This window comes from Trichomonas vaginalis, chromosome V, assembly GCF_026262505.1.
Source record: "Trichomonas vaginalis G3 chromosome V, whole genome shotgun sequence".
NCBI lineage: Eukaryota > Parabasalia > Trichomonadida > Trichomonadidae > Trichomonas > Trichomonas vaginalis.
The window spans coordinates 32,760,273-32,785,382 of NC_067207.1; the positions used below are offsets into that span (position 1 = coordinate 32,760,273).

Consider the following 25,110-nt stretch of genomic DNA (forward strand, 5'->3'; position numbering starts at 1 on the left):
TCTTTCCAAATTTCTTTTTTCCAAATTAGAAGTTTAATTCAAATTTTCAATAGTTTATATATTTTCTCAAACCGTCTTAGATTTTCTCACTTTTTAGGGATTTTCTCTCAAAGTATACAAAAATAGTAATACCAATACATGTGTCTAATATACTTTAAAACCATCGTGATAAAATTCAAAAACGAAGAGTTCTTCTCTCCAAATTTTTTTCAAAATCAAAAAAATGAGATAAAAAAATACGTTTGGAAAATTCATTTTTAGCATTTTAGGAATTTTCTCACTTTTCTTCCAAATTGACATCCTTACTTTGATCATAAATTTACATTTGCTCTCATTTATCCAGAAATTAATTTGTATAATATTTGGCAACAAACTAACAATCCTCTTTACGAAACTAAGAAACAATCTAATAACGTTTTTTACAAGGTTGCTGGCTATCAAAACATTACAATTTTTGCAGATCGAAACAATTCTTTGTGCGTCTGGGGCGGGCTGACTCTGAGTCACACAGATAACTTGATTGACAGCTGTCCTGGAGGTAAAGACTGGTATTTCACTATTGGCTACGTCGGAACGTACTGGGGCACGATTAATGATAAAATTCCTTCGAATAATCTACCAGTTAATATCACAAGTCTTTGGGTGAAGGTGATTGATGACAAATTCAAACTTTTACAGTCCTGTATGTGTAAATATTTTAATTCAAAGAATTTTGGATATTTTATGTTTGTATTGATATCGGAATAAAAATTCACTATCCATAAATTATTTTCATAAAATGTTGTAAACTATATCGGATCACATTGAAAAAATCGTTGTAATTCCGAAATGAATACATTTTTGTCAGATTTTCCCGATCATTTCATGATTTTTTTCATCTTTTAGTTGCTAGGATTCAAAACATTCAAAATTGGGAATCGAGAACTCATGTATATAGGAAGAAGTATATACATGAAAGTATTCTATCACAATATGCTTGGTGGAGTTTTCTCAAACAAAACAGAAGCCAAAAACATCAACACGAAATATAAATATTCCATTTTAAATGAAATTAATGACGAATTTCGAGACAATGATAGAAAATTCACATTCGCTCTTTTCTATCCTGAACTCAAATTGTACAATATTTGGCAGCAAAGTAATAACCCTCTTAACGAACCGAAGAAATGGACCACTAACAATTATTATAAAGTCCAAGGGTATAGAAACTTTACAACTTTAGCAGATCGAAAGCATGAAAAATGCAACTGGGGTGGACTTGTTTTGAGTCACACAGAGAACTTAATTGACGGTTGCCCCGGAGGTGAAGACTGGTACTTCACTATTGGATACGTCGGAAGACCATGGTTTTCTGTTACTGATAAAATTCCTTCAAACGATAGTCCAGTTAATGTTGTAAGTATGTGGGTGAAAGTCATTAACGATAAATACACTATCATTCAGTCATGCATGTGCAAATACTTCAATAATAACCATTTGGAATATTTATCTTTTATCATTCTCTTCCTTTGCGAATAAAAACATAAGATATATTGATTTCTATTTAAAAAATTGAAGTTAATTACTCCGAAATGATAAAATTTTTGTCAGATTTTTCCGATCATTTTTATATGAAATTTGATTATTGGTATTGTTAGGATTCAAAACATTCAAAATTGGGAATCGAGAACTCATGTATATTGGAAGGAACATATACATGAAAGTATTCTATCACAATATGCTTGGTGGAGTTTTCTCAAACAAAGATCAAGCGAAATATATAAATTCTCAATATAAATACTCTATCCTTAATGAGATTAATGACGAATTTCGAGATAATGACAGAAAATTCACGTTTGCTCTTTTCTATCCAGAATTAAATCTTTACAACATCTGGCAACAAAGCAACAGCCCTCTCAATGAACGAAAGAAATGGACCACTAATAACCATTACAAAGTCGAAGGCTACAACAACATTACGATTTTAGCAGATCGAAATGATTCTGCTTGTGTTTGGGGTGGACTTACTCTGAGTCATTCAGGAAGCTTAATTGATGGCTGTCCTGGAGGAGCAGATTGGTATTTTACTATTGGATACGTTGGAGAGCCAACGCATTTTATTAAGAATAAAATTCCTTCGAATGATGCTAAAGTTGGCGTTGTAAGTCTCTGGATAAAAGTTATTCAGGACAAATATTCTATTTGGCAATCGTGCAATAAAAATTATTTCATCCACAGTAATTTTGAATTTCTATTCTTTATTCTTATTTGCAAATAAACATATTCTCTATGTTAGTTAATTTTTCCTACAAATGCTTATATTTGATAGCTGATAGTAGTGAATATTCAGATTCGAAACTGAATTTCGAAAAAATTTAGAATAAAAATAGTTTGCAATAGTAAGAACATCATTTTTGCAATCTTATTCGAACCACCGAAATTTATGTATTCCTATGAAAATTGAAAGATACATTGAATATAATCCTCTTTTTCTGAAACTTTTTACATTCATCCGATACATGGGTACAATAAATGATCCAGCGTATAAGCATCTAATATTATCAATTAAAACTTTTTCCATCGTTAAATCTTATTCATCAAAATTAGCCTTGTTATCTTATGTACTTTATGATGTTCATGTTTTTTGATTCAAATCGTTAAGGTGCTGAATTCAAATGGTTTGAAAACACACAATTTTCTGAATGTGTTCAAATACGAATGATGATATATTGTATATCTCTGTTAGGATATAATTTTTCATCCGATTTTTTTCAGAAATGATTTAATTCTATACAATATGTGACATTTATGTTTCTCTTCTTTGCAAGTCATATTCAAGCCGTTGATTATGATGTTAGAGGCACAACTCTATTCATATCAGGATCTGGAAGCGTTACAAATGCAGCTATCTCGACAGCGGTTGATAAAACTGCAATTCAAACAATTATTATTGACGATGATGGTCCTGATACTATTGATACATATGCATTTCAGTCATTTTCCACTCTTGTGGATGTTACAATCGGCATCTGTCACAAATTTTAAACCGAGCGCTTTCCGATATGATTACGCAATCGACAACATATATTTAAGTGAGAACAATCAATATTTTGCAAGGGATAGATACGGTGCAATCTATTCTAAAGACATGACTATTCTTTATAAAGTTCCACCACAAAATACTGAATATGTAATTCCAAGAACTGTTACAACACTTTTGGATGAATCAATGCATGGATTACAAAAGATATATTCGATTTCAATACCAAATACAGTATCAGTAATATTGCCAAGATTAATTATGTATTCAAGAGTTACTTCGATTACATTTGAGTCAGGAATTATATTAGAAAACTTTACTTGCATGGCTTATGCGAACATCAAAAGTATAGTAATTCCAAAATCAGTAAAATATTTTAGAGATGGCTGTTTCTGGAGAGCATCACAAATGACATCGATAACTTTTGAAGAAGGAAGCCAATTAGAACTAATTGAAGGTAATGCTTTTGCATATTGTGTGTTTACTTCAATAATTATTCCTTCAAAATGCAAAGAAATAAAACAAAATGCATTCAATTCACAGACAAAACTGAAGAATATTTCTTTGCCAGCTTCAATAGAAAAATTATACCCTGAAACATTTGCAAACTGCCAAGAAATTACTACAATGACATTAGATCCAGATAACCAAAACTATACATTAGCAAGTAATTCATTATTGCAATCAATTGATGGTTCACAAACCATTTACATTGTTTCAACAATTACTTCACTTACAATTACTGCTAAAATGTCGTCAATTGGTTTATCTGTTTTACAAGGATGTGATAAACTAACAACATTAACTGTTGAAACAGGGAATAAATATTTCTATGCAGAAGGCGGTATTTTATACAATATTGGTAAAACAAAAGCAATTGCTGCAGTTGGAGGTTTAGTTACTGCAAATGTTTTAGCAACTGTAACTGAAATCGGAATTTATTGTTTCGCTGGTTGCATAAAACTCACAACAATTAATTTGGGACCAAACGTTGTCACATTAAACTACAATTCTTTTATGAATGCAAACAGATTCACAAAGATTATTATACCTGCAAAATGCAAGACAATAAATAGCAACTGCTTTTTTGGATGCACAGCTTTAACTAATATTACATTTCTTGGTGATTTAGTAGAATACATTGGCTATCTAGCATTTGCATCAACAAAACTCACATCAATCGTTTTTAGTAGTAAATTAAAAACATTAGATCATGAAGCATTTAGTAATATTGGACTTACATCTGCTGAATTCCATCCTGACTATCCGTTGCAAAGGATTAGATATTTAGCGTTTTATCAAACAAAATTGGTCACTGTAAGAATACCAAGAAATGTCAGATGGAGTGAATACAATGCATTTTATAATATTAAAACATTGACGACCTTAGGATTTGCTGTAAATTCATCACTTATTGAACTACAATACACTGTATTTCTAAATGCAAACATTACAACATTAACTTTACCAAAGTCACTAAAAACAATGGGACAAGGTTGTTTCATGGGTGCAAGAACATTGAAGTATTAATTTTCGAAGAAGGAATGAATATTTCTTCTTTTGGTATTTCATCATTTAGAGAGTGTTTGAACTTAGTAAGAGTACAACTTCCTTCTTCAATTGATAATTTATCTCCAACAACATTCATTGGATGTACAAAGTTGCAATCAATTGATATTCCCAGTGATAATGAATATTATCAATCTCAACAAGGAATTGTTTACTCTAAATCAGGTGAAAAACTAATCATTTGCCCTGCAGGACTCAGTGTTGCAACAATCAAGAAGACAATCATAGTCATTGGTTCAAACGCATTTTATGGATGCAGTCTTCTTGAAACAATTATTTTCGAACCAGGATGCCGTCTTGAAGTGATGGAAGAAGGAACATTTGGTGGCTGCACAGCACTTGTAAGAGTTGATTTACCAACTTCATTACAAGTTGTTCAAAGAGGTTCATTCGAAGGATGTGTTAATTTACAAGTTATAACATTCCCTGATAATTGTGCTGTAAATCTTGATGCAGATTCCATTTTTGCTGGCTGTATATCATTGACAACAGTTGCATTTGGAAAGTTCTGTGCTTTGACAATAATTGGTGAACATGAATTTAGTTGTTGCTATAATTTATCATCTATTATTATCCCAGCAAACTGCACAACCATTGGTGCATATGCTTTCGAGAATTGTACATCATTGAGTTCAATAACATATGAATTGAACTCTCAAATTGCATCATTTGGAGAAGGAGCTTTTGCTGGATGTTTATCCCTCAATGATTATTATGTTCCTGATATTTTTGTGAACATCACTTCAGAATGCTTTGGATCAGCACCAAATATCAGTAGAGTTTTTATAGAAGAAAATTTAAGAATACATAAAATAGGAAGTAATGCTTTCTCCACATTTCCTCTCAGAGAACTTATTATTGGTGCAGGTACAACAGTTGAAATCATTGAGAGTTCTGCATTTGAAGGAAGATCTTTAGCATCTTTTCATTTAAACAATCTTGTTAAGATAGAAGACAGTGCATTCAAGAATTGCGCATCACTTTCCGATTTCTCTGTCACAGATATTTCTTCTATTGGAAACAACGCATTTGAAGGATGTATCAGTCTTACAACTTTCACTGTTCCAACTCACTGTATTTTGTTTGGAAATAACGCAATGAGTGGTTGTACTTCTTTAACAACTATATCTTTCTCATCAAGTTCACTTGGTTCTCTTGGAAATTATGCACTAAGTTCTTGTTCTTCTCTAAAGACTATTTCAATTCCTAACTCAGTAACTTCAATAGGAAATAATTGTTTCCAGAATTGTTTAGCTTTATCTTCTGTTACATTTTCATCTTCACCAAAATTATCAAATATAGGAAGTGCAGCTTTCTCAGGTTGTTCTTCAATTTCAGCTTTTTCTTTCCCTGATACAGTTAAGACAATAGGAAACAATTGTTTCCAAAATTGTATCAAACTTTCTTCAATCACATTCTCTTCATCTGCAACTCTTACTTCAATAGGAAACTATGCATTCAGTGGATGTACAAGTATTTCTTCTTTATCTCTTCCTCAAACTTTAACAACGATTGGAACAAACTCATTCCAAAATGATAATTTTCTAAAGAAAGTTGATTTTGGACTTTCTCCTAGACTTGTAACAATAGGTAACAATGCATTCAATGGTTGTAAGAACTTAACATCAATAAAGATTCCAAAAACAACAACTACTATAGGTACAAGTTCATTCCAGAACTGTATACTCCTTTCAGAAATCCTCATTTCTTCGGCATCTTCTTTGACAACAATTGGTGTATCTGCATTTCAAGGCTGTACATCAATTAAATCTCTTAGATTTTATACGGATTCTTCATCAAGAACTCTTAAATCATCATCACCAATAAGTTTAGGAAACTACGCTTTCAAAGGATGTACAAATCTTAATTTAATTGAGAAGATTTCAATATCATCAATTGGAATATCATGTTTCTCTTCATGTGAATCACTTTCCTCTTTTGAAGTTACATCAGCATGTAGAACAATTTCAAACAATGCATTTGAGAATTGTTTAAATCTTCGTGACTTAAAATTTGAAAGTCATTCAACTTTAACATCTATTGGTGCAAATGCATTTATCGGATGTATAAGTTTGAACAATTTCACTGTTCCTGATTCAATGACAACTATTTCTTCTGCTGTATTTGGAAATGCTCCCAATATCACACGTGTTGTTATTCCTCCAAACATGGCAGTGACTTCTATTAACACTAATTCTTTTACTAACATTGATATTCATGATTTCACTGTTAGTGATTCATCTAGAATTTTAAGTATTGGTGATTCTGTTTTTGCATTCAAAAAACTGACAAAATTTGTCCTTCATTGCGATGTGAGACTTGGTAAATATGTTTTCAAGAACTGTACAAATCTTGAGTCAATTGATATTGATTCTATTTATTCTTTTGGGTCAAGTTGTTTCTTAAACTGCGAAAAATTGAAGTCATTTGCTCTTAACATTAGTTCTTCTCAAGATGTTATTCCAGAAAGTTCTTTTGAAGGTTGTTCGAGTTTATCACATATCAAAATCATTGGTGCAATCAAGACAGTATCCGACAAATCATTCAAAGGTTGTGTTTTATTGGAGTTTCCTAGAATTGACACAATTACTCATGTAGGAAATGAATCATTCTACAAATGTATTTCTGTTTATATTCCTCGAAAACTGCAAGTTATTGGTAACTCTGCTTTCACATTCTGTCGTCTTATTGATTCATCTGAGAAAAGAATGAAAGGAATCTACGATAGTCTGAAACTTCCTTCTTCGGTTTCATCAATTGGAAGTTCTGCATTTAATGGTACAGGTATTAAAATAGTGTATTATTGCGGAGATCATTATCTTAGTTCTATGCCAAAGGCATTTCCGGATTTTACTAATGTTCATGTAACAAATTCTTATGCTCCTTCAATATTTTGCGGAATAAAGGTATTCGGATCTAAATATTCCGAGCGCGAAACTATTTTCTCTACTGGAATTGCTGATGCACAAGCTTTCAGAAAGAAAACAATAAATACTCTTGGATGTAATTTAGCTATGCATGCAATTATTAATATATAACAATAAAAATTTTGTTTTTATTTTCGGTTTATATTAATTTCGATTTTTATTACTTTTTTTGAATCCTCTTCGTCCCATATTGAACATAATTATCCAAAACTCATAGGTTTTAAAAACTCTCGAATAATTCATATATGGAATTTTGACAAGTGCATTCTCAAATTTGTTTACATTTGTAAAGCTTTTATAACTCACAATCTGGCAAAATTGGTGTATATTCACGCCCGTATTTTTAAGAAATGAGAGTATTACCAATGATTGTTTTAGAATTGATTATTCGAAAAATATATGTAAAAATATGTATGTTAACATTTTTGTTAGGACAAAAGTATGAATATGTCAACAAAATACCCAATATTTGTTAGAATTCAAAAGTAAAATCTTTGTAAACCATTCAAAAACTGAAGCGTTTCCTAATTCATGAAATTAAATTTATTGAATTATAATAGTTAATATGGGAATAGCAATCGAGATAAATGATGTTTATAATGATAATGCTCCAAGCAGCTTTCAATGTTTGAAAAATATAAAACAAATTTAATCTTGTATTATAAATTGTTATTTTATTCATAAAAGTATTATATTCTATAAGTTGAAAATGAAGATATATTGATTTTGAATTATTTTTGAAAATTTAATAACAAATTCAATATGAACGATAAAATGAGGATAAAGCAGATATTTAGTACCTGCATATATATGATTATAATATATGATAAGAACAACAAGCACTAAAAAAACAAAAACCATTGTGCAATATTTGAGTCGAAGATTCTTTGACACGAATGCTAAATACCCGATATGTGAATATTTTATTTATCTTTTGCTAAATTTTCCGGTGAATTTCTTCAATTGTTAAATTTCTAATGCGATAAATGAGATTTGACTTATTCAACGTTTATTTGGCCTATTGTTTTAACTTTCTTTTCTGGGAAATTTTGATATTGAAAATTTTATATCTTATTCATTTGTTTCCGATAATTGTGTTCAATTTTTCAATGGATTTTGATTGAGATTTCGTTTTGAATTGAGAAGCTTTTCTTGGGCTTTAAAAGTATTTAACTACTGCACTCATATAATATTCTCTAAAAGAATTGCAATAAATGATCAGTTCTGAAAATTTCGAACATCTCTTGTTTAAAATTTAGTTAATTCGTAATGATAGATGCAATCATTGCATACTATATCAGTGATATATCAGCCCTAAAATGAAATAAAGAAAAATTTAAAAGTCCGATTTTTTATTCTAAATCTATAAATACTCTAAAGGAAAATAATAGAAAGTCTGCGCAATTATGCTAAAATAAGGCCTAACAATTAAGAAATACTGAATAAAATCTAGGTTTTTGAAAATTAAACCTTGATATTTTGATGAATGAAAGAAATTAATTGTATTTAGTAATATAGTAATTTGTTTTGTCCGGAGTATGTTAGCATTAAAAGGTCAGTGCATTTATAATGCGCAATTTAAATTTGGTCAATAGATCAAAAGGAAGTTATGTCAATTCTGAAAGGGTCATCATTAAATGTTCCAAACAATATATCATCTGGACAAGTTATTGCTGGTTCCTGCGACTTAATCACAATCATCTCATTCTGATTATCTTGTTTCTTCTTATGACGCATAAGTAGGGCATATCGATTCTTTGCGTTAATTGATGTTCTTCCTGGAAGTTCTTTCGAAATAAGAGTCCACTTAGGGCCGTAAATGTTGTATTGATTCAAAAGTATGCTGTCTTCTTCTGAAGTCCATTCGTCTTGCTTAGGTTCATTAGCTAGATAATGATTATAGCGTTCTCTGCATTGCCTTGCTGTTCTTTTATATAATTTTTTGGCGATTTTTTTCCAATCGTGGATGCCTTGTTGAACGTACATGCTTAGTATAAGCTGGTCTTCGTCCTCAGTAAATTTGCGCTTGAGCTTTAGGTTTCTTTTGATGAAGTTACCTCGATCTCTACCCATTTTGATTTATGGTTAAGGTTTTTCTCAAATGAATTTGAATGGACTGTAAACTTTCAATACCATACATTGAAATCTTTCAGAGAAAAATTTTTGATAAATTTAAAAAGTGGTTGTATATAGGAAGAGAATGAATTTAGATCGAAATTGAAAATTTATGCGAACCCAAACTTTTAATTGAGAATAATAGTATATAGCCAATATTCTATATCAGAATTGATAAATTCTAGTATAATTGAAATAAGGTAGTCACAAAATCTAAGTAGTGAGGCTCTCAAAAATTGAACCGTACTCCATACAAAATTTGTGTACCCTCACTACTTAGATTTTGTGGCCTTCAATTGAGAGGTTAGTTTTGATAGAGCACGTTATAAAATTAAAAGGGAAAAATAAATAAAATTTAAACATTTAATTATATATAATGTAAGGAGTGTAATTCCAAATTTTCTAAAAACTATTCAAATTTGAGCATTTTTTGGAAATAGTAAATCTAATATGTACATCTAATAACAACATGATTCATCACCTTTTCAAGCTCTGCAGTCAATTTTTTGAAATTTGATTGAAATAAATGTAGCAAAAATTACATTTCATTAGGGAATATATGAGTTTCTCTGGAAACAGGCTGATAAATTTTAAATTTTGTCCAATCAACATGAATGCATTGAGAAATTTGGATTGATTTTCTGGTAGAATCTGGAACAATTCAACCATGTATAAATGGATCATGTAATCATCATGAAATGTTAGTGTTAGAGTTCAAAAGAAACAGAATGAGTGGAAATCAAACACAATCTGAATAATTTTAAACGTATACAATCTTTAAGTTTGTATTTTGAATTCTACATATATGATTGTGTAATTCGTTCTTTCAAATTTTCGGATTCAGGCATGTTTTGATAAAATTCATTCCCAAAAACGTCAATTAACAATTAAATTTAGTGTCTTTTAAATATATATACGTATTCTATTTTATAAATTATATTAAATTCGCAAAATTTTAAGTTTTAAACAAAAATAAAAAATGTTCGAAATATGAAATTATGCATAGGATATTAAAATTTACATGTTAGCAATTTTTTTGAATTGCTTTCAATTTTCATATTGAAATTTTTAAGATTTTTTTCTGAAATAATAAGCAAGAATATGAACCTAAATAATATTAAATTCCATGCGTTAATTTCCCCTCAAAAGTCATTGACGGCCTCTCAATCTAGATTTTGTGAGTACTTTATATTAAATTTGATAAAAAAATTCATTACAATTTACTTTTGAGAAGAAAGAATTCTTGTTGAAATGGAGTTTATTATCTAATTATATGTATATTCAGATTTTCGATATATAACGTATCTTACAGAAAATAAATGTGTGAATACTTATTTTCAATGCTATTGATTTTTTATATAAAGTACAAATTTAATATAGTAATAAATAGTAATAAATAGTAAAATGATTTGTAAGAAAAATTGAATTTAAATTCCTTCATAAAATTTTTAAAATCAATATTTGGGAATTGGATGCTATATTCTATTCTTTCATATAAATCGATGAAGCACGTTAACTTCAGTTTTCAATTAATATACTTATCACAAAATTACCAAGTTTTGAGGGGATATCACAAATGTTTAAAAATCCTAAAATGTCCATTAGACAATTCTCGTTCAATATATAATTTATCAAAATAAAATGGAAAATGGCCATATATGACTTTTGAGATGTTTCATTGAACAATTAAATCCGTTTTTTATAGAAAAAATATGAAATATGAACCAGGAATTAATACAATAATTCGATTTTTTTTACTAAATTCAATAGATTTTTCAATCAATGATTTCAATTAATGACCACATAAAAAGTAATTCACTTTTGGTGGTACCTTGTTGATCCTACTGTAATTTAGTATGGAACTTTGTGAAATATATCGGAAATTCTTATAAAAATTGAATAACATTTTTATTCCTATAAGAAACAAATAAAATTGAACTAGATACGATGCCAATGAGTGATTTTACTGGAAGTAATCAAGTATCTAACTTATTGAAATTTGGATAAACTAGTAAAATTCATTGTATAAGTGAAAAGTTGTAATGGAAAGATTACTATCTATCATTAATATAATATTTCTTAATTTTTCAGCGGGGTGAATGGTATAATGGTTAGTATTGTTGATTGTGGCTCAATAGATCCGTGTTCGATTCACGGTTCACCCATTTTTTTTAATCATCGAAAGCATCATTAGAATTCAAAGTACTTCTATCAAGCATTCTTTAATGTCTTCTTTTGTAAAGTATCCAAGGCCCCTAATTTAGTTTAGTCTTTGTTTTTTCTCTAGATTTTCAAACATTTATTATTGAAATTTGGAAGAGTATTCCAATAACTTTCAATCTATCTTATTAAATTTTCAGACTCATTGTTAAGTAAAAAAAAATAATAATTTAAATAAAGTATAGCAATCAATTTTTTATTTGAACTTTTCGATGTTAGCCTTGATCTTTGCGACATCGGCACCGATGATTGTATCAAGAACCTTGTAGTCTTCGCCTTCTGGCTTGACAAAATTGATCTGTGGGATTGATGAAACTCCGAATTGTTCAGCAACTGGGCCGTTCTGATCAACATCGACCTTGATGAATGTAACATCCTTGTTAGCTTCAGCAATAGTTGGGAGGATTTGGCCTAAACGCTGGCAAGGGCCGCACCATGTAGCAAAGAAGTCGACAACGACAAGTCCCTTAGCTTGTCTGATCTCATTCTTGAGGTCTTGAAGGTTACCATTGAAGTGGATGATTCCTGCGCTCATTTATAAAAATGAAGTGATTGAAGCCCAAAAAAATTTTATTAAAAATTTTCTTTATTTTTATATTGAAATGCCAAAATTGAATGAGAATTATTTTTTCAGAGATAAGATACTAAAATTGAATTCATTTTTGTTTCGAGCCTTTTTGCATATTTCAGCTATCATCATAAATAATCGAATTTGATGAGCGATACAAAATTTTAAGCCGATTATGATCAATGGCCAATTATATGATCTTTATTGTATCTTGAAAGCCCATATAGAGTGCAATCGAATATCAAGATCTTTCGCGATTGCAAGCATTTTGTGATACCATTTCCCTCAATATTTCCGATCGTACATTTGATTACTTGAGCGGTTTGAGCGATGCCCAAACTCAACACTGGTTTATGTTTGATATAGAATGGAATATGTATCAATTGTATATATTGTATCTATAACCTCTTCCGGTCGGAAATTAACTTTTTTAAAAGAGATTTAATTAAAATAAATCAACCGGAACTTAATCGTTAGTCTACATATCGCTCATCAAAATGCATCTAAGTAACATATTAAAGTGCAATATCTAGAACAAAAAACTTCAAATTTGGATGTTGACGATCTCAAAAGTTTAAAATACAGACCATAGAACTCGATTTTCACTATACATAAGATTGTAGTAGATATATGACTTATTTTGGCCTGATTACTATCATTCCAATTACAGCTTGATAAATTACCAGAAGAGAAATCATAATAAGTTTTGTAAATGCAATATATTGTTATCTGTTTCAAAGTGAATCATCGAATTAATCATTACACCAATTTTATCTAAGAAAATATAAAAACAATATCATACTTGTAATACAGGCCTATGTTAAAGGTTGTGAAATAACGGTTTTACTATTTAAGTTCATTAAAACAAATACTCTTCGTGAATGTGGGTTTCAGAGTAAAAAATAAAAAACGCTATCCTGGGGACTCGAACCCCAAACCCTTGGATTAAAAGTCCAAAGCTCTATCCTGTTGAGCTAGGAAAGCTTTACAATTATACTCAATAAAATGCCCTTATAATAAAATATTAATTTAAATTCATCTTTTAATATTGCATCTAATTAAGAATGAAAAAAAAAGATATGCCTTTTACGAAATCATGAATAGATAATTTTTAATTTCAAACAAAAAATTCCTAGTCAAGATGTAACTCCGAAGGTATTGAAATGCACTTCTTAATTTGAGGAGATGGTATTATCGTAATCTTTGGTATTTCACCAATAGAGTTGTATGGTGAAAGTAATCTTGAATCATCAGGTCTGAGAGACTTTGGTGGGAAGGCTGTTGACAGGATAGGTCTCTTGCTCATTTGCCAATTCCTCATACTATTGTGTTTTGTGTTTGGATTGAGTTTCTTACAAAGAGGAATTGTATCAATACAATCAACAATTTTGAAATCGCATTCGAACTTTCTAAGGTGTTTTATTGGTGGAAACACTGATGCTCTATGGGGTTCTTCGGGATGAATTTCAAGGATACTGCTTGAGTTTGCGGGCATCGTGCAATAATTGCTGGAAGAGAAAACCGTGATCACAGATCCACCAAAGTTTTCTTCGTATCCGTTTGTAACGCATTGGTGAGCACGAACAACATATTTAACAATATTTTGACGTAAAAAGTCATTCATTGCGTCGTGGCCGTAAACATAGCCAAATCCACGTGGGCTTGGATGAAAAAGACTGTAAATCCTCGATGGATCACTCCACATTATGTCAGTTATCAAATTTGCGTCAGGTCCTTCGATAAAATCGGTAATTGGACGTTTAATGTTTGCAATTTGGTCAATAGACTTAAGGTATGGACTAATACCACCATGAACAAGGAGATATTTTTGATTGACAACAGCTCCAAGTGGTAAATACGAAAAAACTTCGTTAAATAAATCGTACATATCATCGTCATATGAAGATAAAACTTGTTGATGGAATCCATAATATGTGTTAATGATCTCAAACTCGTGGTTGCCACGAATTAAATAGATATTATTTGGATAAGCAAGCTTAAAGGCAAAGAGCAAGACAACAACTTCTATTGACATGTCTCCTCTGTCAACGTAGTCGCCTAAAAAGATGAATTTGTTGGAACTTGGGGATCCACAATAGTTGAAAATTCGGATTAAATCGCGTAAATTGCCGTGAATATCTCCGACAACATTGAAGTCTCCTTCGAGATTGAGCAATGTGTCTTCCTGTTTGAATAAAATCATAACGCTATTCAATAAATGCTCTAAATCGATCTTTTTCAGTTTAGGGATAGCTAACTTTCCTCTACCAATTGTTTCGGGTTCAGTGTTCCTGATAAAAAGAGGCACAAAAGCATCAATGATGCTTCTGGATATCATGAATATTTTTTGCAAGGAAAATTCAGTGTGATCATTCAAAATTCTGTACTGTCAACAAAAATTAGTGTTAAATTTGATAAATATCTCATACCTTGATAAACAATAAGTTTCTTTGGTCTCGAATTTTGATTTTTCAAATTTGTGAGATTTGAATTGTGTTCAGGAAAATATAAATAAAAAAATTCATGAGCAAAATATATTTTAATTAATAATAATCCATGGGTTTTTGTTCACAGAAAAAAATTCAATAGATTATTGATTTTAAGAGATTTTATCGACTATTAACTCTGCTCATAAAAAATTATTTACTCGAATTTTGGCAGTTTTATTTTTTACTCACAAAAAAATGTAGGTTATTTTATTACACAGCTTCGTTAACTTATAGTCAAAAAAAAAAAAAAAAAAAAAAAAGGTAGTGGGGCTTCCAGGCGCGTTGCGCCCTCTAGCCCTGAAGATGTTTAGTATAAATGAAGTTTATATTCGGAGGGCTTCCAGGCGCGTTGCGCCCTCTAGCCCATAAGAAATTTTGCCCAAGACCCAAGAGGAGAACCGAACCCCAGCCGACCAGCCGTTGACTTTTTTGTAGAGCACTCAAAATAGTATAACTTTGTCCGGACAAGTAAGGGTCTATCGTCGCTACAGGAAAAGTTACAGGCGTTCCAAGGAAGTATACTTTGAGAAGCCTTTTTCCCCTTATAGAATGAGATAGGACGGTTATTTTACAAAACTGACAACACTTTGACCGAGTAGTTTTTTGTGCTGAACAAAAAGTGTCATATAAACATCTGTCAAAAACCGCTTTTTAACTTCACTTAAAATGCCACGTAAGCTACGTAAGAATATACGTAAGAGGAAGAGAGCATTGAAACAATCCAATAGTAAAACTGACACCACAACAACAGTTGCAACAACAAATTATGAATGACCCCACTATGTTGCAACAAATGTCAAGCAATCCTATGCTTTTAAACCGAGTTATTGGTGCACAGAGTGGAGGTTTAAGAGCGGCACTTTTAGCGAAAATGGCAGGCTATGGTGGAGCTGCAGACGGAACAGCTTATAACCCTCAAAGTCAAATGAATTTGAGTTCACTCAAAAATCAAATAACAGATGTCAAAAAGTCAAACATAGACATACAGAAACAAATAAGTGAAAACGAAAAGAAACTAGAATATGACAGACAGACAAAGAAACTAAATGAGTTAAACGTAGAGAAAAAGAAGAAAGAAGAACAACTGAAAGAACTAAGTACAGAGGAATATGCGAAAAAAAGTGTCAGAAAAAGCAGCAGAAGTAGCAAAAATGGAACAAGATGTTATAAATTTGAAAAAACCATACTACTCAATATAAAGTACTGAAAGATGAAGAGATAAAACAAAAAGCCATGAAGACATATATGGATAGCGATGAGTATAAAAAAGAAGTTGAAGCAAATGTAAAGGCAGAAAAACTTTTACAGTTGCAAAACCAAACCGTACAGTATGAAAACTTAGCACAAGAAAGTAAAAATAACGACGCAGCCATGCAAAAGGCAATGAAAAGCGCAGATATTATAAAAGCTAATAATGACTGGTTAGATGCCCAAGCCAACGCTAAAGCAGCCCAACTTATAGGGTCAATAAGGACAAAAATACAAGCGGATGAAGACAGTTCAAATGAAGCTTTAATGAATGCTGACTTTATGAATGCCTTCGAAGCTCTTCATAGTAAGGTGAAACTAGTGAACGACTTCTCATCTGGAAAGAAACTGAAGTCTGAAGGTTTCGACAAAGAGTTAAGAGAAGTAGCACAAAATATGACGAAAATAACAGATGCAGCAACGAGACAGGCAGTTCAAAGTGCCTATGACGCCGTTAGAGCAACTGTTGTGGAAAGTCAAGAAAAAGGGTTACAACAGACCAAAACAGACCTAGTAAATGCTTTCTTAAGAACGAAAAGTCAGGTAGGACATTATGCTGCAGATGGAACATATGTGCCAGCTGGTGGAACTTATATACCACCAAACCCTCCAAGAGAAGCACCTGCACCAGGACTACCTAAAACATTTACATCGTCACATGGACACAGACACAGGCATGCACCACAACAACAACCAAAACAAACAGTTCAAAATCCAGCACCACAACAACAACCAAAACCAACAGTTCAAAATCCAGCACAGCAACCAACAGTTCAAAACCCTGCACAGCAACCAACAGTTCAAAATCCAGCACAACAACCACCTCCACAACCAGCACAGCAACCAACAGTTCAAAACCCTGCACAACAACAACCACAAACAGAGCAAGGACATAAAAGAAGTAGAGAAAAAGGAAACCAAGAATTCTTAAAAATGCTTAAGGAAGATTATGGTTACCCAGATACTCTTGACTTTAGTGACAGATATAAAGAAGCTATTAGAAAGTTCAAGGAAGGAAATACTGACCCGAACCTATTTAGCTTTATGGTTCAGCACCAAATGGGATATAATTTCAAACCTGGAAAATACAAGCTCGCTAAGGGATATGATTTAATAGCATATCATCCAAATGACATGACTGAATTTACTCCGAGATATTTTATGTCAGAGATAAATGATAATTCAACTCTCTTCATGAAACGCGTAAAAAATAGAGACGGAACGAAAGAAGAAAGGTTTATGAATGCGGATGACTTAAATCGGGAACTTGTTGAAAACGGTCTCGGAATATATGAAATGCCAGCAGATGAGGTACAAGAAACTCAACAGGAAGAAGTTCAGATACAACCAGACATGGAAGAAATAGTTCAGCAACAACAGCTAGAAGAGCCTGAAGGAAACGAACAAGTCCCTCCTTTGGAAACTAACTTCACAGAACTAGCTGAAGATTTGGAACAGCCGAAAAATCTTGACCCTCAACAAGAGTATGAGGTGAATATGGAATCTTTCCAAGAGTCTAAGAAAAATTCGGCTGACATGGTAGAAGAATATCGAAAAATGTTTGCCGACATACAAAAGACTCCAACACCAGATGAAAATATTCAGCATAGAATGGAAGTACTGAAAGAAAATGTACGCAAATACAATAACCCTTTTTACTTACGACCATATAACGTTCAATCTTTGGCTGAACTCGGTGAAAATAAAAGGTTAAATTTCAACAAAACATATAGAAATGAAACATTGTTTAAAGTTCATTCAGAACCTAACCAATATGGAAACAAACCTACTTTTGTTTCTGCAGACTATGGAACTACAATGAGATGGGGTCATAAAGCTAATCCGGATAGGTGGTTCATAAACTTACAACCTCAATTCCAAGAAGTTGTAGACGCAATGGAAGTGAATGGTGAACCAGATATAGCTGGTATTTTCAGCGCGGCTTTAATGCCATTGAAAGATATGAAAGATGCAGATATTTTGGACCAGTATGAAATGAACATGGCTGATGGAAATATAACACCTGACGTTCTAGAACATTTATCTCAAAGAACTACACAGAACCATAGAGATGGTATATTTGGTGAAGAGTTTAGAAAGACAGTTAGGGAGAGAGAAGGAAGAGAACCTATTGTACATGACCTTGCAAACGAAAGTTTGCAAAATGTCATAAAAACTTACTTTGCAGACAATGAACTGAGAATGGATGAATATTTAAGAAAACTCAAATGGACAGTACCAAATGAAATGTTCTTATATACGAAAAAAAGAGATCTGACATTGTGTCAGATCTCAGTAAAAGTGACATTTACATGTCAAAAAAATAGAATGAGTTTAAGTAATTAAAATTGAGGGTGAGAGTAGTATTGTATGAAATAATATCTCTCACCCTCCAATTCATCCTATGGCGCCGAAAAAATTTTGGTGAAATGCGACCACATTTCACCAAAATTTCTCGGCGCCATATAGAGAACTAGAGCCTGTGAGGTACTGATACTATCCATGTACCTCGCAGGCTCTAGTTCCAAGCCAAAATGGCTAAAAATTGCCCGCAATTGTTCACATTGCGGGCAATTTTTAGCCATTTTGGCTGGGAATTGGAGGGTGAGAGTAGTATTGTATGAAATAATATCTCTCACCCTCCAATTCATCCTATGGCGCCGAAAAAAATTTTGGTGAAATGCGACCACATTTTCACCAAAATTTCTCGGCGCCATATAGAGAACTAGAGCCTGTGAGGTACTGATACTATCCATGTACCTCGCAGGCTCTAGTTCCAAGCCAAAATGGCTAAAAATTGCCCGCAATTGTTCACATTGCGGGCAATTTTTAGCCATTTTGGCTGGGAATTGGAGGGTGAGAGTAGTATTGTATGAAATAATATATCTCACCCTCCAATTCATCCTATGGCGCCGAAAAATTTTGGTGAAATGCGACCACATTTCACCAAAATTTCTCGGCGCCATATAGAGAACTAGAGCCTGTGAGGTACTGATACTATCCATGTACCTCGCAGGCTCTAGTTCCAAGCCAAAATGGCTAAAAATTGCCCGCAATTGTTCACATTGCGGGCAATTTTTAGCCATTTTGGCTGGGAATTGGAGGGTGAGAGTAGTATTGTATGAAATAATATCTCTCACCCTCCAATTCATCCTATGGCGCCGAAAAAATTTTGGTGAAATGCGACCACATTTCACCAAAATTTCTCGGCGCCATATAGAGAACTAGAGCCTGTGAGGTACTGATACTATCCATGTACCTCGCAGGCTCTAGTTCCAAGCCAAAATGGCTAAAAAATTGCCCGCAATTGTTCACATTGCGGGCAATTTTTAGCCATTTTGGCTGGGAATTGGAGGGTGAGAGTAGTATTGTATGAAATAATATCTCTCACCCTCCAATTCATCCTATGGCGCCGAAAAAATTTTGGTGAAATGCGACCACATTTCACCAAAATTTCTCGGCGCCATATAGAGAACTAGAGCCTGTGAGGTACTGATACTATCCATGTACCTCGCAGGCTCTAGTTCCAAGCCAAAATGGCTAAAAATTGCCCGCAATTGTTCACATTCCCATCTTTTGTTGGTAAGACGAAGAATATGAAATAAATTATGAAGAAGATAATGATGAATAAAATATCACTTTTTATATTTTTGACACGTAAAGTTGTCACTTTTCTGTCAAACTGTTTTTATCGTTTTCGTATATAACAATGTTAGTATTGAAAAACATGTTCCTTGACAAAATAAAACCAACTACAGAAATAAATGACGCAAGACTGGAACATTGGGTAAAAGCTTTCCCATTCACAAAAGATATTATTGGTTACATGGAAAGAAAACCAGAATGGCTACAAAAACATATATTTGGAAACGAGCTTATTCCATATGGACAAGCTCTGTTTGAAGAGCTTGAACCGGAAACTCAGGAAAGAGTCATGCAAACAATACGCGAAGACTCAAATACAAACTATGACAAAATCTTTCTAGGATATAGGTTACCTGAGATGGGCGACCAGAGCCCAAAGGCAAAAAGGACATGGGAAATTTACAACATACTAGGTGAACATGAGGCAAAGATGCAACAACTTGAAGCAGAGGGCAAGTTACCAAAAGCGACACCAAAGAAGAAAAGAAGAGTAGAACAAAGTGAAAGTAGTGAAGAAGTAACTTCATCTAGTGAAAGTAGTGGCAATGAAGGAAAAAGAAGAGTTAAAAACTCAGTCAGGAAGAAAGTAAAGCTTGGTACGAAACAATTATGATATATAAATCCAACTATTCTATATTTTTACCCATATGAAATGTACGCCGCTCAGAATATAACGCCAACAGTTTTGGATGCCATGAACGGAAATGTTTCCGAATGGTATAACGAATGCGACAATGCCATTAGAAGGTCAGAAATAGTTCCTGGAACTTACGAATATACAACTGCTGTTTCTTATGGAAACGTAGGTGAGTTTGGAGAAGGTTCTTCAACAACAGTAGATATTGCTTGCGACAGGTTTCATATTATTTCTATTGACAACTCATTCTTATACGTGGAACAAGACATTGAAATAAAACCTTCTGCCAAGTTGTCTGACAAGAAAGGTTGCAATGGAATTTTCTATGTCGGATACAATATGCTCCAGAAGTTTTCATGGGATATAAGATATATTCTAACTCTGACTTAGTTCAAACAGTAACATGGGCAAACTATGAATGGTTCGCTTTGAGAAACTCAGTACAACCACAAGCTAGAGAACAAACAGACCAGTATGCAACTATTGAGAAAATAAGAAGACTTGACCCTAACGTTCAGGAGTTTATGTTAACCTTTCTGGTTCAGATGGAAATGCTGCCACTAAAGTAAAACTGAAACTTAGAGTTCCTTTGTCATCTTTCCTCATCTTCAGGTTTTTAAGATACTTGCCAAACTGGGCAGGAAAAATTTCTATTGAACTTACTCCAAGCAAAAATAACTTAGTCATTGCACCAACACAAGACCCATTCAGCATTACTGTAGCTGGAACTGGTGGAGCCAAGTTCTGTGACTTTTGCAAAGACAAAGTTGACTTAGACTTTGGTTTCTCAAACCTCAACACTGAAGTAAACTATTATTTCAATGTTGCTGGAACTGCTTGGGACCCAGTTAAGTTCACATGCGAAAAATTTGAAATGCAAGAGAATAGAAAGCAGACTTGCCGTTTATATTTGGACCCAGATATTTCAAATGCTTTAGCTGCCAAATATATTGCAGTTCCACTTATGTTCCCTATACACCAAATATCTGTCAAAGACTTTGCAGGTGAAGTTGGAAACCAAAGTGCTGACCCAGGTGCAAGAACAGATATTGCTTTAACAACTGCAATGAAACATGCAGATACTATGTTTGTACTGTTCAGACGAACTATAAATGACTATTCTTGTTTCTACAACCCTGGTATTAAATATCATATAAACATAGATGGCAAATATTATCCAAGAGAAGAATATTCTACAGTTGAGGATATGAGGTCATACAACTTGACATTAGATGCTATGAACTTTAACAACAACTTCACAACAACCATTAACCCTGAAATGCAAAGTTCTATTATGCCATATGTGAAAGTATGGACTCATACAGGAAGTCAAAAAACTCAATATACAAATGGAGACCGTTCAACTTTTGGCTTGGCATTCCATTTGCTGACTCAGAAGACTTTATGGGTGGTATTTCAACTGTTGGTACAGTTCAAATACAATATACTGGTGACAGAGACGGTCCAGATGAATTGAGAGCAAAGAAGTTTACAAAACCAATAGCACTTTTCACGGAAGATGCTCTTTTGAAGATTCGTTCGATGAAACCTGCTGGGGCTCCTCAGATTGGCATAACGACAGCTTCCATCGAGCAGATTTTGGCAGCAGGTCAGTAAGTTGTTCTTGAACTGACTTCTCTCCGTCAAATATTGACAGTACGCCAGTTTTGACATATATTGTATTATAAACTTTCCTTTAGTAATATCGGTCAGTTTTGAAGTATATTTTTGTCAACGTCAAGAACTTTCACCATCTCGGTTATACCAACTTTCTTTGCTTTATGAAAATATTTAGGTTCAGCAAAGACTGCTATTCTATAACATTTACCATTGTTTGTGTAAAGAACTATTCTGTCAATGTATTTGTATTGTTTGTGTGTGTAAACTTTGTTCTGCTTCAATTCGAAGAGATACTCGAATACGTCCATCTTTTTATTCTAAGTAAAATGTCATTTCCGAAAAATAGAAGCGTAAGTGTTTCAAAAGGTTTAATGGCGGTGGCAGATGTGAAGTTAAATTCACCAACTCAAACAAACAGTCAAAGTGTTATTGTCAATGTCAAAGACAGAGATGTTGAAGTGGGGAAACCATACGAAGACGAAGATGGTATAACAATTGTTCCTGTAAAAGAACCAACAACCCTGAAGTCAACAGAGACTTAAGTTCTGTTGCAGATATTCGAAACGACTACCAACAACTGAAGACAAACTTCAAAACTCAGGAGAAGATTTGTCAAGCTTTAAGTATAATGTTAAACTTGGTCGAACACAACCCTGTAAAAGTGAACTCATATGTCATTGCACCTCATGAAGTTTTGAAAGAACTATTGAAACTTTTGACAGAGGCAGACGAATATAAACATCAAAGAAATAGAACCCGACATTGGTTGCTGTGGTGTTTCATATAATGTCATTGACAAGATATACGTTATGAAAGGAGGTGAAACGTTGAATTTAAATATAGTTTCCCAGACGTTATAAAAATATTGACGACCACACATTTCATTAAAGTTTATTTGCTAAGTAAATGGCAGAAGACATAATGGTTTATACTATTACGACTAAAAAACCTGAGTCATATAATTCTATAACAACAAACTTACAAAGTCCTCAAGGACGATATTGTAAACTAACCTTAAACACAATGACGACTAAAGCCTGTTTTGCTCTTTTGACACCAGAAGACTTTATTGTTGTGAATGGTAAAAAATACTCCTTTGAAGATACTTACTCAGATATACCACCAACAGGTTTTGTTGACTTATTTAATACTTTAAGGACGGGTGTAACATGTGCTGCAACTAGAGCAGGTTTCATTATGTTTGGATGTCCGACTGAGTTTACTATAAACGATATGAGCTATAATACAAAACTTATTTCTGGTTTTTACTACCAACAGTTTCCTATAACAGGAAAAGGTGTCATACAAGGAATGTCTATTCCATTGACATTAAGCACACCAAATCTTATATATTGTTTTCAAAACTTAGGTTCAAAGTGTTATTCGAATGTCGACAGAAACTATTATGACCAAAAGATACTTATGCGTATAAACAATACTTTCTCTGCTGGTTTGCCTATTGTTCATTCGAATGCAGAATTTTCAACCTTAGTGAACTCAAACACTTTGGCAAGTATAACGTTGACATTAGTTTGACGCAAACTTTGTTCCTGTAAAACTTTTATGTCCTATGTATTTGTCAATGACGGCAGAAAGTTTCGAATTGGAAGATGCAACTGGTGAAAGTATTGTATTACAAGAACAACTTCAACAACAAATAGCTCAAGAACAACAAATGCAACAAATGGAACAACAAAGTCAAGAATAAAAAAATAATATTTTTTTTATTTTTATAAAAATGTACAGAATAGATGTTTCAGATTTTTATGACTTCCAAGCATTCAGAAATATGTGTCCATTTAGAGACTATAACAAAGCAGTCGAGAATTTGAAACGTTTAGTCATTTATGTTGACTCTGCCCCAGAATGTTATGTCATGAAAGAATGGGATGTTGTCTTTAACAAACCAAGAGCAACACATAGTGTCTGAACAAGAATGTAGACAGAAACTTAAGAAAATAAAAGTCGTACAAGTTGGAATGAAGATGTTAGATGCTTGGGATATCTTATTGTCAAAGTTAGAAGATTTTTTCAGTTCGAGGTATAAAGTTCTATACACCTTCTCCAAACTTCTATTCTATCTTCACTGGATATAAATACGAACAAGTAGAATGGAAAGAAAATATTATAGAAGCTTGGTTAGACCATGTCAAAGAAATTATATGCAATGGAAACGAAAAGGGTTTATGAGTATATCTTATGTTGGTTTGCAAATATCTTTACAACATCCAAGTGCTAAAATGAAACTGCTCTCATTATAATTGGAAAACAAGGAACAGGTAAGAATACTTTCTTTACAGATTCTTATGCAAACTGTTAGAAGGTTATTCGAACCCTAATATGACAAACTTAGAAAACATCTGCGGTAAATTTAACTCTTCAATTGAGAATATGAAACTTATAGTTTGCAATGAACTTCAAAGTATAGATACAACAAAAGTTTTGAACTCAGATGCTTTGAAGAGTCTTATAACAGACAAAGTTGGAGTTGTTGAAAGAAAGTATAAAGACCAAAGAGTTTGTGAAAATGTTGCAAACTTCATTATGGTTTAAACAATGCTGTTCCGATGAAGTTAGAAAGTTCTGACAGAAGATATGTAGTTGTCAGAACGTCAGTTCTCATATGCAAGATACAGAATATTTTGACGACTTAGCAGAAACTTTGACATCTGACTTTTACAACCACTTGTTCTCATATTTCATGACATTAGATATTTCTAAGTTCAATCCAAGACAAATTCCACATACCGAAGAGAGACAAACATTGTTAGAAGCAAACAAGAGTGTATATGAACTGTTCATAGATGAAACTGACTTTGTGTCATTAGATGAAAGGTCATTGTACGATTCGTATAAACAATATTGTCAAGAATATGGTTATATGACAGCTTCTAAACGAACATTCTTGGCAAATGTCAAAAGTCTTTTAGATGTTCAGAATGGTGTATATACAAAGAAAAATTTTTCTGAGTAAATTTTTTTTAAAAAAATATTTTTTTATCCGATAGAAAAGATGACGAAATTCATCTCAGTAAACAAGTACATGTCAGGAC

The 25,110-nt window shown here is 32.7% G+C and overlaps 8 protein-coding genes, 2 non-coding genes and 4 pseudogenes across 14 annotated transcripts, besides 7 other annotated features; 9 read left to right on the forward strand and 5 right to left on the reverse strand.

Moving 5' to 3' along the window:
• Window positions 1-972: 972 nt before the first annotated feature.
• On the forward strand, window positions 973-1,518 carry TVAGG3_0445560 (uncharacterized protein; the record flags this gene model as incomplete). The annotated part of the gene is made up of 1 exon (XM_001320658.1): window positions 973-1,518. The coding sequence occupies one exon, from the start codon at window positions 973-975 to the stop codon at window positions 1,516-1,518; it is 546 nt and encodes a 181-aa protein (XP_001320693.1).
• Window positions 1,519-2,787: 1,269 nt separating this feature from the next.
• TVAGG3_0445570 (uncharacterized protein) lies at window positions 2,788-3,024 on the forward strand (the record flags this gene model as incomplete). Its single annotated transcript, XM_001320657.1, has 1 exon — window positions 2,788-3,024. One exon carries the CDS (start codon window positions 2,788-2,790, stop codon window positions 3,022-3,024), a length of 237 nt encoding a protein of 78 aa, XP_001320692.1.
• Window positions 3,025-3,127: 103 nt separating this feature from the next.
• On the forward strand, window positions 3,128-4,549 carry TVAGG3_0445580 (leucine-rich repeats (6 copies)-containing protein; the record flags this gene model as incomplete). Its single annotated transcript, XM_001320656.1, has 1 exon — window positions 3,128-4,549. One exon carries the CDS (start codon window positions 3,128-3,130, stop codon window positions 4,547-4,549), a length of 1,422 nt encoding a protein of 473 aa, XP_001320691.1.
• A 14-nt stretch (window positions 4,550-4,563) lies between these two features.
• On the forward strand, window positions 4,564-7,626 carry TVAGG3_0445590 (antigen BSP-related family; the record flags this gene model as incomplete). The annotated part of the gene is made up of 1 exon (XM_001320655.1): window positions 4,564-7,626. The coding sequence occupies one exon, from the start codon at window positions 4,564-4,566 to the stop codon at window positions 7,624-7,626; it is 3,063 nt and encodes a 1,020-aa protein (XP_001320690.1).
• Window positions 7,627-8,162: 536 nt separating this feature from the next.
• On the reverse strand, window positions 8,163-9,663 carry TVAGG3_0445600 (RNA polymerase II transcription regulator recruiting protein; the record flags this gene model as incomplete). The annotated part of the gene is made up of 1 exon (XM_001320654.2): window positions 9,112-9,588. The coding sequence occupies one exon, from the start codon at window positions 9,586-9,588 to the stop codon at window positions 9,112-9,114; it is 477 nt and encodes a 158-aa protein (XP_001320689.1).
• A 2,060-nt stretch (window positions 9,664-11,723) lies between these two features.
• Window positions 11,724-11,795, forward strand: TVAGG3_0445610. The gene has a single exon. It is a non-coding gene; the product is annotated as a tRNA-His (tRNA).
• A 217-nt stretch (window positions 11,796-12,012) lies between these two features.
• TVAGG3_0445620 (cell redox homeostasis) lies at window positions 12,013-12,389 on the reverse strand (the record flags this gene model as incomplete). The annotated part of the gene is made up of 1 exon (XM_001320653.2): window positions 12,047-12,385. The coding sequence occupies one exon, from the start codon at window positions 12,383-12,385 to the stop codon at window positions 12,047-12,049; it is 339 nt and encodes a 112-aa protein (XP_001320688.1).
• A 939-nt stretch (window positions 12,390-13,328) lies between these two features.
• On the reverse strand, window positions 13,329-13,402 carry TVAGG3_0445630. The gene has a single exon. It is a non-coding gene; the product is annotated as a tRNA-Lys (tRNA).
• Window positions 13,403-13,550: 148 nt separating this feature from the next.
• On the reverse strand, window positions 13,551-14,884 carry TVAGG3_0445640 (phosphoprotein phosphatase protein; the record flags this gene model as incomplete). Its single annotated transcript, XM_001320652.2, has 1 exon — window positions 13,551-14,756. The coding sequence occupies one exon, from the start codon at window positions 14,754-14,756 to the stop codon at window positions 13,551-13,553; it is 1,206 nt and encodes a 401-aa protein (XP_001320687.2).
• A 259-nt stretch (window positions 14,885-15,143) lies between these two features.
• Window positions 15,144-25,110: part of a mobile genetic element that runs on past the window's edge.
• Window positions 16,059-17,465, forward strand: TVAGG3_0445660 (annotated as a pseudogene). Its single transcript has one exon. A coding segment is annotated over exon 1 (1,407 nt).
• Window positions 18,572-18,680: a mobile genetic element.
• Window positions 18,823-18,932: a mobile genetic element.
• Window positions 19,067-19,181: a mobile genetic element.
• Window positions 19,323-19,431: a mobile genetic element.
• Window positions 19,574-19,682: a mobile genetic element.
• Window positions 19,803-19,864: a mobile genetic element.
• Window positions 19,883-20,413, forward strand: TVAGG3_0445730 (protein of unknown function, DUF4106 family; the record flags this gene model as incomplete). Its single annotated transcript, XM_051234383.1, has 1 exon — window positions 19,883-20,413. The coding sequence occupies one exon, from the start codon at window positions 19,883-19,885 to the stop codon at window positions 20,411-20,413; it is 531 nt and encodes a 176-aa protein (XP_051104113.1).
• TVAGG3_0445740 lies at window positions 20,794-21,649 on the forward strand (annotated as a pseudogene). The gene has a single exon. A coding segment is annotated over exon 1 (856 nt).
• Window positions 21,871-22,365, reverse strand: TVAGG3_0445750 (annotated as a pseudogene). Its single transcript has one exon. A coding segment is annotated over exon 1 (495 nt).
• On the forward strand, window positions 23,796-25,031 carry TVAGG3_0445760 (annotated as a pseudogene). The gene has a single exon. A coding segment is annotated over exon 1 (1,236 nt).